General features: G+C 35.6%; 1 protein-coding gene across 1 annotated transcript in view; it reads left to right on the forward strand.

Annotated features, from left to right (window-relative positions):
• The window catches only part of CNTN5 (contactin 5), a 440,969-nt gene that overhangs the window by 404,675 nt on the left and 19,468 nt on the right, over positions 1-16,826 (forward strand). Inside the window, exon 15 of the mRNA XM_060157909.1 lies at positions 2,072-2,181. Coding sequence (XP_060013892.1) covers positions 2,072-2,181 — 110 coding nt within the window. The remainder of the gene's footprint in view (positions 1-2,071; positions 2,182-16,826) is intronic.

A 16,826-nucleotide genomic window follows, 5' to 3' on the forward strand; every position in this document is an offset into this window, starting at 1 on the left:
ATGAAATAAAAGTAGAAGCTTTTCACAGTTTTTTTTTTTAATCTGGTAGATGCACAAATAATAGGCAGTTGGAAAGTGGGATGAAGGAAACCATTGAGCAAAAGCAAATAAAAGATATTCAAAGGGCAGAATGAGAAATGACAATTTATACCATGGCAGAAACTAATGTCAGCTTCTATGTAAAGATTAATGTGAATTTACCAAAGCACTTTGAAGTAACACAAATATAGTATATAATTTTAATGAAAGCTTTACCAAAAGAAAAATCATTGCTCAGTGCAAACATGCACTTTTGAAAAAGTCTTCTGTGTGCTTTTTTACAGTAACAAGGGTAGATGTTTTTGACTTATATTTTTCAATTAATAATATATAAAGGCTCTCCAGGTAGATATGTGGCCACTTTCCTTCCATTAGAAAAGGAAAAATCTCAGCAAATGGTTACATTGGGTTGTCCAAAAAGTTTATTTGGGTTTTTCCATAACATCTTACAGGAAACCCAAACAAAATTTTTGACCAACTCAATAATTCCCTTTATATGACTAAGACTTAAAAATTTTTTTGCGGTACGCAGGCCTCTCACTGCTGTGGCCTCTCCCGTTGCGGAGCACAGGCTCCGGACGCGCAGGCTCAGCGGCCATGGCTCACAGGCCCAGCCGCTCCGTGGCATGTGGGATCTTCCCAGACGGGGGCACGAACCCGTGTCCCCTGCATCGGCAGGCGGACTCTCAACCACTGCGCCACTAGGGAAACCCAAGACTTAAAAATTTTATTTAGAACTCTGCCTTTGCAGTAAGGTTCCCTGAATCTAAAAACAAAAAGAAAAAATGTGTGTGTGTATGTGTGTGTATATATATATATATATATATATATATATGTATATATATATATACATATATATATATATATTTGTGTGTTGTGTGTGTGTGTGTGTGTGTGTGTGTGTGTGTGTCAACAGTTTCATCTGAAGTCTTACCAGTGATATGGCATTAGAATCAAAAAGCCTCTACAATTTTTATGGGGTAGGAGTTTTTGAAATCAACTTTGTATAGACTAGTTGAACTAACTTATGGCATTTATTCCGCCATTTCATTTAACCTGTGTTTGTGACACAGTATTTATGATTCAGCAATGTTAAAGCTGAAAATATTTTGTTCCTCACATAGATTACAACCTCAAATAAAGTGCACCTCTTGATGGATACCAGTCAGACATGGTGTATTTGAAAAAAAAAAAAAAAGTAATAAGAAAGGTCACTGAGCATAGGAATGAATGAAAAGGTGGTTTTGAGCAACAGCACTGAGACCTTCGGGGACTTTCCTTTTTGGTCTATATCTGTCTTAAAAGTCAATGCATGCCTTTCAAATATCATGATTCATAACACATTCCTTACACAATCATGGAAATGTAGCTTTGTGGTTGGAACAACAAAAGAAATCTAATGAAATTTAGATTCTGTTTGTGCCTTCACAGGGTAAAAAAATAAAATAAAAAGTGATATTTTGTGAATGAATGTTTTAAGTGCCAAGCACTGTGCTAAATAATTTATATGTATTATTTCAATTGAAATTAACCTTAAAAGTTTATGAGCTAAGTACTCTCAATATGCCCAAGCTACAGAAGATGGAACTGGAGCTCAGGAAGAGGTAAAGCAACTTGTCTGAAGGTAAGTAATTTTTTGGAAGACAAAAATCAACAACAACAGCAAAAAAAAAATCCAAGCCTGACTCCTAGTCCATTCTTTTGATCATTATGTTAGACTGGCAGACAATTTTAAGTCAGACAATTTAACTTCTCCAGAAATGTCCTTGTTAATGCAAGGATAAAGATCTTCTTTACTTTTCTTGCTAGATTTGTTATTTTTCATTGGTAAGGTACTGATGAGACTTGGACACAGTGTAGAAATCCAAAAAGAACATCTTTTTTTTTCTTGCTGTGCTTTTCATAATCATCACAGCACTTCATTTCAAAAATCAGATAGAAGGAAGTAACACCTGAATTATTCAGGTGCAGTGCTTTGGTATGCATAACTTGTTACCATCGTGGTTTATTATTTCCATTTTCCTTCATACAGAACCCACTGCTGCTCCCACAGATGTCAAGGCTACAAGTGTGTCTGTGTCAGAGATTCTTGTTGCATGGAAACATATTAAAGAGAGTCTAGGAAGACCACAGGGATTTGAGGTATGAACAGAATTACTGAAAATAAGCCTTGTTATTTCTGCCGGCATTGTACTCTCTTGAAGAAATTGTTTGGTGACACTTCAACAGAATTACATTCCTTTGAAATTCGTTCTATGGAAAAGAAATGAGAAATATACTATTCTACTGACATGTATTATGTTGCTCATTAGCTAGCTTATTTTTCAATGTAGTAGTTTCCATAGCACTGGGCAGATATTAAAAAAAAAAAAAGAAAGAAAATAGACCTTTAGATAAAAAACCAGGAGCTACAGGTTGATATTTACTGGCATCCAATTTATTGGTGGTTAAAAATACTTTTTGTGTATTTCTCTCTAATAATTTAATGTATAAAACAAGTTTTCCTATTATATTGTTTGTGGCAGATCTTACCTCCTATACTAACTTGTCAGATTTGCTTGGAACTTAGTGATCTGTACCTATTCACCCAAATGACTTTTTGTCCTTCAAATTTTACTGTTTTTAAACATAGTTATGCCAGCCTTATAGTGGTGAATATTTTATAACAATTCATTGACTGCAATAAAATTTTATCCTCCACATGGACTAAAGGTTTGTGGGCAGTCTGTGAACTTGAGTATTCCACAAAAACAAGAGCTCTCATACAGCTCCTGTTCTTGCCTTTGCCAGTGAGGGATAGGATTAGGGGAGTAATTTATAAAATACAAAAAAGAATTAGCATCCAACTGAGGATCTTAGTTGTCTTTAAACTTTTTAATGTTTACTTTTCCTCTGTTTCAACTGCCACCAAGAGAAAATCATCTTGATTTTTAAATAATGACCGAATATAGGACTTGTATACCAACATGGTTTCCAGGCTAAAAACACATTTCTTTATTATATTTGAGTTTTCAAATAATGGCTGAGAGCTATTTGATTAACATATAGCCAGCATTAAAGATCACAGTGATTAACAGTTTATACAATATTTCTAAGAGTTACAGCAAATATCATTTATATGAAACCATTACCTATACAATATCATGGATTTATTTCTACAATCTTGCTTCAGTTCATTATTTGGTGATAATTCAATATGTATCATATCAGGATTGCATGCTTGTTTTATTAAAATCTCTTTTTCTCCCTAGCCATGCTGCAGGGACCATGTCTGTTCACCAGTCAATCCCAAGGCTGGTAGTACTTGGCTCAGGACAGCTACAATAAATATTTGTTGAACAAATGAATATCTGTGCTTCACAAACAGCCCCTTTTGCTCCCACTGTAGAAGACATTGGGGTGGCCTGCCCTGCTCCCCTGCACTGGGCCAGGGCACCATACTCTAGCTGCTGTGAGTGTTGGCTATGAATGGTTTTCAGCTTCCCTTCTGGAGAACTGCCCTCCACTTAGGGGTGATGCCTTACCTGAAAAGGTACCAACCCCACAGTCAAGCAACCCAAGGTCAATGACTGGCTGATACTGACTGATACTGGTCCCTTGCTTCAAGGAGGAAACAACTTTATGGTGCAGTTTATGATCCAGATCCTTAGTCATGTACATCAGGCCAAGGCTAGATCACCTGGGACCACACTCTTGCTCAGTTCCTTCTACTTCCCATCCTCTTTTCCTCCCTTCCTTATAGATTCACCTGCAAGCACTCTCACAGTAAATCACATCATTCAAATCCCTGTCTCACGCTCTGCTTCTATGGAACTCAACCTAAAACAATTACATAAGTATAGGTCCACTTAAACCTCTGAATCAGAACATCTGGTGTGCATACTTGTAGTAAGCCATAAAGTGTATTCTGCTGTTCAGAAGAGTGAGGATCCAGGCTTCTACATCTCAAAGTGGTGCTCCTGTCACACAGCCAGTCACCCTCAACAATTTTTCTGCCTGTCCTAATAGCATGACATTCATATTCCCACTATGATTCACCTGTAATAACAGCTTTCTATGAGGTCCTACAGAGATCACATAAGATTTAAGCTTGTGAACAATGGTTCTCTTTCGATATATAAATCATCATTCATTCATTCTTTCAACAAATATTTATTGGAGGCCTACTAATTAGCAGACACTGAGCTAGATGCTAGGGATAAAACAATGAGCAAATTAAAGTCCCTGTCCTCATGAAGCTTATGTTGTAATAGGGAAGGCAAACAATAAACAAGCTCACAAATAAATGTGTGATATAATTTCAGTTGATGATGAATGTTGTGCAGAAAAATAGTACTGCACAAGAAGGTAGAGTGAGAGTCTGCTGTTTATAGAGGTTTGAGGAATTAACCTTTCTGAGGTTCTGACATTTGACATGATCAAATGAGAGAAAGAAAGAGAAAGAGAGAGAGAGAGAGAGAGAGAGAGAGAGAGAGGCAGAGAGAACAGCAAACTCAAAGGCCCTGTCTTAAGAGCATGCTGGCCTTGTTCAAAGAACAGGAGCGATTTTGGCTAGATAACAGTTAACAACAGGAAGAGTGGTAGCAGGAAAAATCGCTGGGACAAGAACCAGGTTATACGCAGTCTTGTGAACCAGGAAAAGGAGTTTAGATTTTATCTTCAGTATAAGGAAAAGCCGTTAACGATTACAAACAGAGAGTCCAATCAGGCTCTGACTCATATTTTAAAAGCATCTCTTGGTCTAGAGGGTGAAGAACAGGCTCTAAGAGGACCTCAGGTAGAGCAGTGGAGAAGCGGTCCTTCCAACCTAGCAGACAATGAAGTTGCTTTCGACTAGAACAGTAGAGGTGGAATTGATGAGAAGTGGACATTTTAAGATATATTTTGAGTGGAAATGTGGCAGGATTTGATTATGAATTGGATGTGGACTATGTCAAAGTTAATTCCAGAGCTTTTTGACCCAAGAAGCTGGGAGAATGACAAATCATTCACATACATAAGGAACTAATGGAGAAGAGCATATTTTAGAGAAAAAGATCAAAGATTCTGGTTTAATGTGTTAAATTTTATAAGCCTTTTATTTTATTTTATTTTTTTACAAAAAGAGCTATCAAGTAAGTCTTATTTTAAGAGAAAGGTTAGAGACAGAGCTATAACTCTGAGGAATCTTCAGTATATAAATGGTTTTTATACATGTGCTGGCTGAGATCACCAAATGTTGATAAAGATGTCTGAGAATTGAGCCCTATGGCGCCTCATCATTTGGAACTCAAGAAAGAAGATATGGCCAAAGAAACTATAGAAGACATTGAAGAAGTTCAGAAGCCAAGAGAAGAATTTTAAAATGGAGTGTCAAATGCTGAGTCAAATGTTGCTAAGAAATTCAGAAAGATGAGGCCTGAGGCTTCAGAAAGATGAGGCCTGAGATTGCCCAATGGGTGTGCCATGCAGACACCTTACTGACCATGGTGAGAAGGGTTTTATAAAATGCTGATGATCAAGGTTTGACTAGAGATCAAGACCAAGATCACTCAAGCATGGCATTCAAGAGTGTCAGAGCACAAAGTTTTCTCTAAATCTATTTTATTCAAAGCAACAACTTATCACAAGCAAAAATGGAATATCTTTGAGGATATGTTAATAGCATTTAATCAAATTCTGGAGCAATCATTACATTGACTGAATTTTATTTAAAGTAAATCAACACAAATTCTGACAACTATTTTTACACAAAGAAACAACACAGCTTCCATGGGCACAGTAACATTTATAGTATTTTATAGTGCATTATAAATTGTATTTTTAAAAAGATGGCATCTTGTTACTGAAAAAAAAAACCAATATCTTGTTAATGGGAAAATCAAATGTATGCTTTTCATTATCAGAAAATAATTAAAACTTTATATAATTCAATGACCAAATATGACATAACAGTTATTTTAAGTAAAATATAGTCAGCAAAGACTCTTTATAAGATATACTGTCTCATAAGTGTATAGTTGCATGTAGATTTTAAAAATAAATGTGAAATTTGGTCATTTGTAGAGATGTGAATGGACCTAGAGACTGTCATACAGAGTGAAGTAAGTCAGAAAGAGAAAAACAAATATCGTATATTAACGCATATATGTGGAACCTAGGAAAATGGTACAGGTGAACCGGTTTGCAAGACAGAAATAGAGACACAGATATAGAGAACAAATGTATGGACACCAAGAGACAAAAGCGGGGTGGGTGATTTGGTGGTGGTGGTGGGATGAACTGGGAGATTGGGATTGACATGTATACTCTGATGTGTATAAAATAGATAACTAATAAGAACATGCTGTATATAAAATAAAATAAAATTCAAAAATAAATAAATGTGATATAAGTAAAACTTACCAGCATCACTCCCACCCCCTCTTTTTTCTACTCTCTATCCCTTTAAGAAAAGATCTACCTCTGCTCTTCACCTTACGCATCCCAGAATTTACTGTTCTCATTGTCTCCTCATCTTTCTTTTCAGTAAAAAGATCTCCCAAACTAAATATTTCTAAAATGTAGTAACCCCTAAAGCTTAATATTTTATCTCATCACTATCTCCCTCCTCTATTCTATCCCGGCCACAATCCTAGTTGTATTTACTAATAGTAGAATTCTGAGCATGATGACGATGAAACAAGTATTGTTTTTGTCACAAAAGCCAATGAGACTGGTTTCAAGTTTTATGTACTTATCATATCAATCCTGTGAGTCGTTTTTCTAGCCATAATTGCAGCTTTACCTGCAATGTCTAAAGTAGTTAGTTACTATAACCACTAGCAGTCCTGTGCCATTCTGAAAATAGTGGAGACAGTGTTTTTGGTCAAGTCTCTTGTTTTTCCTGAATTGAATGGGTGAATAAGATAGAAAAGGTCCTGCTCTTATGAATACTGCATCGTAATGGGAGAAAATAAATAAATAAATATGAGAAAAATAAACTTAGATAACAATACATGTAGAAGTGCAAAGGTAGAACACACCTGATTCATTTAAGGAACAGAAGAAAGTGGAGCAACTACACCTTGGTGAACAGTGATGTGAGTGAAATTTGAGGTAGTCAGAGTGTTAGGTGGGCAGACACAATATTATTTAGGGATATATAGATTATGAGAAGAGTTTGTATTTTATTCCAAATACAATGAAAAGCCATTGGGGCAATTTTAGGAGGAGAGTGACAATGTCTGATTTACATTTTTTTAAAATATTATTCTGGCAGCTATTCCATGCAGAATGAACGGGTGAGGAGAGAAAGGTCAAGAGTAGAAGTTAGGAGGTCATTGCAATAATTCATGCAAGAAATGATGATAACTTAGACTAAGGTCATAACAGTGGAGTAGGAGAAAGGTAGACATACTTTAGAGGCAGGTCTGGCAGGATTTTCTGAATGATCAGATATGGAGGGAAGGAAAATGATGATTCCTACATCATGGCCTTGGTCAAATGGATGAATAGTGGTATGATTTACCAAATAATAATAATAATATTTTAAAAATTTAAAGGGAAAACCTGGACAAAGAAGAGATTTGAAAACGGGAAATAAAGAAGTCTGTTTTCGCTAAATTAAATTTGAGATGCCTATTGGAAATTTAAGAGGATAAGTCAGATAAGCAATAGGATATGTGAGTTTGGAGTCTAATTAAGAGACCAGTGCTGAAGACATAAAGGGAGCAATCATAAAGGTGGTATTTAAAGCCATTCTATTACATTAAATCACCTAAGGACAAATTCCCAGAAGGGAGTAAAGGAGAGGATAAGAGGAGGAATGAAGGGGGAGATAAGCTGTGTCCTGGTGCAATCAGCATGTAGAAATTTAGCTGAAGGAAATGAATCAGCATGGAGAGTGGCAAGGAGAGATCATCTTGATGGAGAGAAAATCAAGTGTGTAAGGTGTCAAAGAAACTAAAAGAGCTAATCAAAAAGAAGGAAATGGTCAACTGTGTTTACACCTGCTAAGAGATCGAGATGAAAGCAGAAAAGTTTCTATTGGGTTTAGCAGTTACTGGTGATCTTCAGGAAATTTTCACAATTAAGTAAGTGATCCATATCCCTTGTGTTATCAGTTTAGTTACTTCAGGTTGTAGACATCAAATACCCTTAAGAATATTACTTCTATCTAAATAATGGCTAGTGGCAGCAATTTAGAGAGAACCTCAATTCAGAACTCCAGACCAGCAACACATTTGTTTGTTGTGGAATCATTTAAGTCTCTTGTCAGGATATCAAGGTGTCTTGATATACATTAGAATCATAACTCTTCAGTGTTATCAGAAATGGGTAAGAGTCAGACTCAACCTCTCAATATGTTTTCACACCAGTCAATGACTATAAGAGAATTGAATTAACCACTGCAGACAACTATCTTAGCCTCAGATAAAAGCAGTTAAAAGAAGTCAAGGGCTTCCCTGGTGGCACAGTGGTTGGGTGCAGGTGGACACGGGTTCGTGCCCCGGTCCGGGAAGATCCCACATGCCGCGGAGCGGCTGGGCCCGTGAGCCATGGCCGCTGAGCCTGCGCATCCGGAGCCTGTGCTCTGCAACAGGAGAGGCCACACCAGTGAGAAGCCCTCATACCGCAAAAAAAAAAAAAAAAAAAAAGAAGTAAAGATGAGACTTTTATATGGGAAACTTCCCTTGATACACCAGGCATAATAATGGAGGTAAATGAGAAAAAAGAAATCATATCTGAAGTCATGACCACACCTTTAATTCCTTCTAGGATATGGCTCCTGTCAAACACATACTCAACTGCCAGTTTGATATGGACAAACTTTATCTCTAGAATACATAGTACAGTATTAACTAATGATAACCCCTCAATGAACTCTTCTTAATAAATAATCAAACTTGAACCTATGTCGTTCACTTGACTCTGAAAGCTTTGTGTTTTCTCTTCCACTAATCTTGGGAGGCTACCCTCAAGCAAGGGTCATTTAGAGGGAAGATGGACATCATCAAGAGCAATAAAGTCCTTAAGGCTCTTATAACATCACCTGATCCCCCATCTAAGCTCCCATCACTGTGCTCTCCTTCCCCTGTACGCTCTTCAAGTGACTCTGAGCCTGATTCTAATTGTGATCTGGATTGTCAGATTTGGACCTCGTTTGTGCCTGATCTGACTTTCTGTGCGTTTCGTCTGAATCTCAGTTATCATTTATTATTCATTCACTTACTTATCCACGTGCTATTTATTGAATGCCTGCTAAGTCTTGGTGTAGTGCATGGGGTAAAACAATAAGTAAAATAGACAGATTCCTTGCCCTTATGAAGTTCACAGTCTAGCAAGGGAGACTTTATTTCAGTTTCTTTCTTTCATTTTTGTTTTTCTGTTTTTTGGTAAGGCCTTGTAGCTCCTTTTGTTTGATGTCTTGGTTTTGATATTCTTTTCCCTGATGTAGCCAGACCTATAGGGCAGCTGTAAGGATCTCAGTAGGAGGCTTTCCCTGATACCATCTGTCAATTACCTACCTACATTTAGCATTTTTGTCCTTTACAAGGAAGCCTCCATTACACTCTCATTTGTTTACCAAATAATGAATCAAGCATTTTGACTTAAACTATGTTCATCTGCAACTAACTTACACTTTCAAATACATTAACCAATTAATTCAAATCAAACTGTTTTTGTTATTAAAATGACTAATTGCTCTATCTAATAGAATGGTCAAAGCAATTGATATGGTAGAAATAGCTATGCATAAAGATAGCGTCAGAATGATGACAGCCCCTAGCCTACCAGAAAATAAAATGACTTTATGGTAAGAGGCTTCAGGTAATTTTAGTAATATTATCCCCTTTAATTTCAAAGTGGGTCCACCTATGGACATTTCTAAATGTCACAATTAGGCTAGATTCAAATTCTGCTATGAAAAGAAAAAGAGTGGTCTTTTCAACAAGTTTGCAAGGCTGCCTTTTATTATACAAGTCTTATACTACCTCACAAAAATGACCATCTGAGGAAATAAGAAAGAATATGAAATCACAAATATAGACACCACTCCATCTAATTGTATTTTACAAATACAATTGAACAATTCTGTTGACATTCTCTTAAAACAACCCATTTGAGAATTTTGTTTACTCACATGGAAGTAGCTTGAGATTTCATGGCTACAGAGACTAAATGTAGAAAGCGTTGACATTGAGATATGTGAAATTTCTAGCTTATGACATGCAGCATGATTGAAAATCAGAAGTGAGCTATATGTATTGAATGACTGATTTTTGAATTATCATGACTGCCCCATCTCGATTGCCATCCCTGTCATTGGCCCATGCAAATAAATTATTAGTGTCAGTTTTGAATTTATGAACCCACCAGCATTAAGTGTCCTGTGAATGGTAATTCCTGAATCTTCGAGCAGAGCCTCTAAAGCTTTTCCTAGAACACCGGGATTTTTATGTGCATACAAAATCAGAGCAGATGCCAGTCTAACAAGAAAAAAGACTAAAGAAAAATAGGGCCAAATTTCATCATCTTTTCTCTGATTTTCCCAAATTGGGAGGAATGACAAAGGAAATTGGGTTATAATGCAATGTTGGATGATTAATATTCATTATTCCTTCACTTATCAAGCATTTATTATCAGGCACTGTTCTAGACAGTGGAAATGCAAAAACTATTAAGATCTAGCCCCTGCTCTTAAAAGAAATCACAGTTTAATACTGAGAGATGTTTGTGGGAAATTTAAATAAGCAAAAGGCAGAGAGGAAGACATTGGAACAATACAATTCTTATGTCCATAATTACCCTGGGATTCCTTAGCATCCTGATCCTCTGAAGAAACACTAGTAGCATAAACCCATGCCAATGCCCTCCATGGGCATAGGTTTCTGTTTGCTTGAGCATATGCTTCTGTCCCTAAATGTCCTCAATTTTCCTAAATAAAACAATAAATCAATCGATAGAAATTTTATTGAATAAAATAAAAAGGAAATTTTTAGACATATTTTTAAATATTATATTGTATATTCTGCCTGTGAAACAAAATTCCTCATGATTATCAAGTTAATGGTGCTTGTATTCATTGTGACCTTTTTGGAAGAGTATTATTAAGTATATTTTTTAATGGCTGGGTTCATTTCAATAATAAGCGACAATGTATTTTTATAGCAGAGTGAAAAGTGCAGTGTCCTAGTCCTAATTCTTAACTTTTTCATGCTTATTATGAAGAAGAACAAAAGACAAAACAACTTGTCCCATTTTACAATTCTCACTAAAAGACACACACACCCCTAGCGACTCCTTTTCCCAGGCTATATTCAAGACTTGCATGTATTTATTTTAGAACTTCCAGAGGGTATGTAACTCAGAAGTTCATTTTAGACATGTCACTAAAGCCATTTCCACTTATTGATTGCACTGAAAAGACACTAATTGTGTTTTGCTCTATAAAGTAAGTTGTAGTGGGGATTTCCTAAGGGGAAAAGGGATGAGATTGTTGTTTTTATTTTATGAGCTGACTCTAATCGTCAAAGCAGGAGACAAAAAAAAAAATGGTCCTCACTGCTGTTTGACAATAACTCATACTAGGCAGATTGCATTTAATTGGTATAGCAGAGGGTGCAAGGTTGAGTGTGTGTGTGTGTGTGTGTGTGTGTGTGTGTGTGTGTAAAATGGAATTTCAGACATAAATTAAAGGGGGAAAAGAAGCTGAAATGAAACCAGTTACCAAAAGGCTAAAACAAAGGCTGTTTTATTTTCCATATGGTGGGCAGCCGCCGTTGTACAGATTCTCCTTTGGCTTTTTGTTATGACTATATAAAAATAAGAATATAAAAAACTAAACAGTGAGAAGAAAATACTTCTACACTCCCTTTTCTGAAATTCTGCGGACTCTGGAAAAATCAAATAGCTTTCATGTCTCTATCATTAGATTTCCTTCTTAGGTTATTTTCAGAGACTGGGAGGCTAACTAAAACTATTTATGATTTTAAAAAATCAGCAGATCAAAAGGAAATTATAGAAGTAACTTGAAGATGTAGCAGTTGTTTAACTTGTTCCTTCCCCTGTCCTATTGAAAGGCAACCTGTAGAATTCTTTTAGAAGGTAATGAATAACTCAGTGTATACTGTGTTTCTGTTTCATTTACTTCTAAATACATTGCTTCATGGAGAAAATTCCCTAACCCAAACCACATTTCATATTTTCTTCTACTAAAACTTTTATAAACCATTTTATTTTCAAGAATATTAAAATATTTGCCTGAATATATTGTTTTACCCACATGAAGAACCAAAAGGGTATGTATGGATGATATCTTTTATCATATTCAGAAGTACTTCCTATTTTTTTCACTCTTTGACACAAATGGTAATTTACTGTGTGACCTCTAAACAGGGTTTTTTTCTTTACTCCTAAACGCAGCCATCCTGAGCTCATCATGTCCATCCACAATCTCACTCTCTGTTACATAATACACATTTGTACACAGAAAGCATCCACGCAAAAAATAAAATAACAAATGTAGACACCAACCCATTTAATTTTACAAATACCTGGAATATTTTTGTTGACATTCTCTTAGAATGATCCATATGAGAAATACCAAATTGCAACAAAATCTTCCTTTTGAGGGTTGGGTTTTTATCTTAAGTACCTGACAACATACTTGTGGCATAGAGGTCCTAATTCAATGAGTGTCGAAGAGTTAGATACAGACATGGTCTTGCTTACTATACTAAGAAATATAGAAATATTATAAGGTGTTTGAACACGCACAAAAAGGAAGTTTTGCAAAAGACATGCTTAGCATTATAAAAATGCCAATTACTAATTGACTATTTGCTAATTACAAAATGGCTGAGACTTTATTTTCAAAAGGCAAGACTTTTTTTAATCTACATATAGAAAAGTGCACAAATCATAAATGTACAGCTCAGTGAATTATCACGAAGTGAACATACCTGTGTAACCACAATCCAGGTCAGGAAACAAAACATTTCTAAGAACTAGAGAATCACCTTGTGTCTCTTATAGTCATTATCCTTATTCTGAACCCCACACCCCTACCAAAAACAAAAACGAAAACCAAGTATCCTGACTTCTGATTGGTTTTACTAGTTTTGGGAATCATATGGCGCTTTTTATGTCTTGTATTTTTCACTCAACATTATATCGGTAATATTCATCCATATTTTTATGTGTTTTCTCCTAAATTTCATTTGTGAGTATCCCACAATTTATTTATCATTCTTCCATTGATGGACATTAGGCCTGTTTGCAGTTTGGGTCTGTTTTGAATAGAGCTGAGTACAGAGAAAAATTTTGGTAGAATTATCCACTTGCAATATTAAATATAATCCATGATTATTATATCCCTCTTTTTTTTAAGCCTTCTTTGATCTTTGTCTATACTGACCTTGCAAATCTTTCCTTAGATTTATCCCTATTTAATATTTTTATTCTAATGTAACTGTAACCTTTGTGGGGTTTTTTACATTTTTTTAAAATTGTTTTTATTTAAATTTTTTAAAAATCTTTATTGGAGTACAATTGCTTTACAATGTTGTGTTAGTTTCTGTTGTACAACAAACTGAATCAGCTATATGTATATATATATACCCATATCCCCTCCCTCTGGAGCCTTCCTCCCACCCCTCTAGGTTGTCAAAAAGCATCAAGCTGATCTCCCTGTGCTATGCAGCAGCTTCCCACTAGCCATCCATTTTACATTTGGTAATGTATATATGTCAATGCTACTCTCTCACTTCGTCCCAGCTTCCCCTTGCCCTCTTGTGTCCTCAAGTCCATTCTCTATGTCTGCATCTTTATTCCTGTCCTGCCCCTAGGTTCATCAGAACGATTTTTTTTTTTTTAGATTCCATATATATGTTTTAGCATATGGTATTTGTTTTTCTCTTTCTGACTTACTTCACCCTGTATGACAGGCTCTAGGTCCATCAACCTCACTACAAATAACTCAATTTCATTTTTTTTTATGGCCGAGTAATATTCCATTGTATATATGTGCCACATTTTCTTTATCCATTCATCTGGCAATAGACACTTAGGTTACTTCCATGTCCTGGCTATTGTAAATAGTGCTTCAGTGAATATTGGGGTACATATCTCTTTTTGAATTATGGTTTCCGCAGGGTATATGCCCAGTAGTGGGATTGTTGGGTCATATGGTAGTTCTATTTTTAGTTTTTTAAGGAACCTCCATACTGCTCACCATAGTGGCTGTATCAATTTACATTCCCACTAACAGTACAGGAGGGTTCCCTTTTCTCCACACCCTCTCCAGCATTTATTGTTTCTATATTTTTTGATGATGGTCATTCTGACTGGTGTGAGGTGATGCCTTATTGTGGTTTTGATTTACATTTCTCTAATAATTAGTGATGTTCAGCAACTTTTCATGTGTTTGTTGACAATCTGTATATCTTCTTTGGAGAAATGTCTGTTTAGGTCTTCCACCCATTTATAGACTGGGTATTTTGTTATTTTGATATTGAGCTGCATGAGTGCTTGTATATTTTGAAGATTAATCTTCTGTCAGTTGCTTCATTTGCAAATATTTTCTCACACTCTGAAGGTTGTCTTTTTGTCTTGTTTATGGTTTCCTTTACTGTGCAAAAGCTTTTAAGTTTCATTAGGTCCCATTTGTTTAGTTTTGTTTTTATTTCCATTATTCTAGGAGGTGGGTCAAAAATGATCTTGCTGTGATTTATATCATAGAATGTTCTACCTATGCTTCCCACTAAGAGTTTTATAGTGTCTAGCCTTACATTTAGGTTTTTAATCCATTTTGATTTTATTTTTGTGTATGGTGTCAGGAAATGTTTAATTTCTTTCTTTTACATGTAGCTATCCAATTTTCCCAGCACCACTTAATGAAGAGGCTGTCTTTTCTCCATTATATATTCTTGCCTCCTTTATCAAAGATAAGGTGACCATATGTGTTTGAGTTTATCTCTGGACTTTCTATCTTGTTCCATTGATAAATATTTCTGTTTTTGTGCCAGTACCATACTTGCTTGATTACTGTAGCTTTGTAGTATATTCTGAAGTCAAGGAGCCTGATTCCTCAAGCTCCATTTCTCTTTCTCAAGATTGCTCTGGCTATTCAGGGTTTTTTTTGATTCCACACAAATTTTACAATTTCTTTTTCTAGTTCTGTGAAAAATGTCATTGGTAGTTTGATAGGGATTGCACTGAATCCGCAGATTGCTTTGGGTAGTATAGTCATTTTCACAATGTTGATTCTTCCAATCCAAGAACATGGTATATCTCTCCATCTGTTTGTATCATCTTTAATTTCTTTCATCAGTGTCTTATAGTTTTCTGCATACAGATCTTTTGCTTCCTTAGGTAGGTTTATTCCTAGGTATTTTACTCTTTTTGTTGTAAAGGAAAATGGGAGTGTTTCTTTAATTTCTCTTTCTGATTTTTCATTATTGATGTATAGGAATGCAAGAGTTTTCTGTGCATTAATTTTGTATCCTGCTACTTTACCAAATTCATTGATTAGCTCTAGTAGTTGTCTGGTGGCATCTTTAGGATTTTCTATGTAGAGTATCATGTCATCTGCAAAGAGTGACAGTTTTACTTCTTCTTTTCCAATTTGTATTCTTTTTTTTTTTCTTTCTCTTCTCTGATTGCCATGGCTAAAACTTCCAAAACTAGGTTGAATAATAGTGATGAGAGTGGGCACCCTTTTCTTGTTCCTGATCTTAGAGGAAATGCTTTCATCTTTTGAGATGATTGATTGAGAATGATGTTAGCTGTGTGTTTGTCATATATGGCTTTTATTATGTTGAGGTGCGTTCCTTCTATACCCACTTTCTGGAGAGTTTTTATCATAAGTGGGTCTTGAATTTTGTCAAAAGCTTTCTCTGCTTCTATTGAGATTATCATGTGGTTTTTATCCTTCAATTTGTTAATATGGTGCATCACATTGATTGATTTGCTTATATTGAAGAATCCTTGCATTTCTGGGATAAACCTCACTTGATCATGGTGTATGATCTTTTGAATGTGTTGTTGGATTCTGTTTGCTAGTATTTTGTTGAGGATTTTTGCATCTATGTTCATCAGTGACATTGTCCTGTAATTTTCTTTTTTTGTTACATCTTTGTCTGGTTTTGGTATCAGGCTGATTGTGGCCTTGTAGAATGAATTTGGGAGTGTTCCTCCCTCTGCTATATTTTGGAAGAGTTTGAGAACGAAAGGTGTTAGCTCTTCTCTGAATGATTTTTAGAATTCACCTGTGAAGCCATCTGCCCCTACACTTTTGTTTGTTGGAAGGTTTTTAATCACAGTTTCAATTTCAGTGCTTGTGATTGTCCTGTTCATATTTTCTACTTCTTCCTGCTTCAGTCTTGGAAGTTTGTACTTTTCTAAGAATTTGTCCATTTCTTCCAGGTTGTCCATTTTATTGGCATATAGTTGCTTGTAGTAGTCTCTCATGATCCTTTGTATTTCTGCAGTGACAGTTGTTACTTCTCCTTTTTCATTTCTAATTCTATTGATTTGAGTCTTCTCCCTTTTTTTCCTGATGAGTCTTATGCAGTGTCTTTTTGGGCTCACCATTACCCCAGTTGCCTACAGGCACAGTGCATGGTAAATAATATATATTCAAAACAATTTTTTGAAAAAGTAATTAAATTAATAGTTTTGAAGTTCTCAAAGTATGGTAAAATATTTACATTTCAATATGCATTTTGATTATTTTTTAAAACTCTAACCTTTGGCTTCCCTGGTTGCATAGTGGTTAGGAATCCACCTGCCAATGCAGGGGACATAGGCTCAAGCCCTGGTCC

The sequence above is a fragment of the Lagenorhynchus albirostris genome, chromosome 9 (genome assembly GCF_949774975.1).
Source record: "Lagenorhynchus albirostris chromosome 9, mLagAlb1.1, whole genome shotgun sequence".
In the NCBI taxonomy this organism is placed as follows: domain Eukaryota; kingdom Metazoa; phylum Chordata; class Mammalia; order Artiodactyla; family Delphinidae; genus Lagenorhynchus; species Lagenorhynchus albirostris.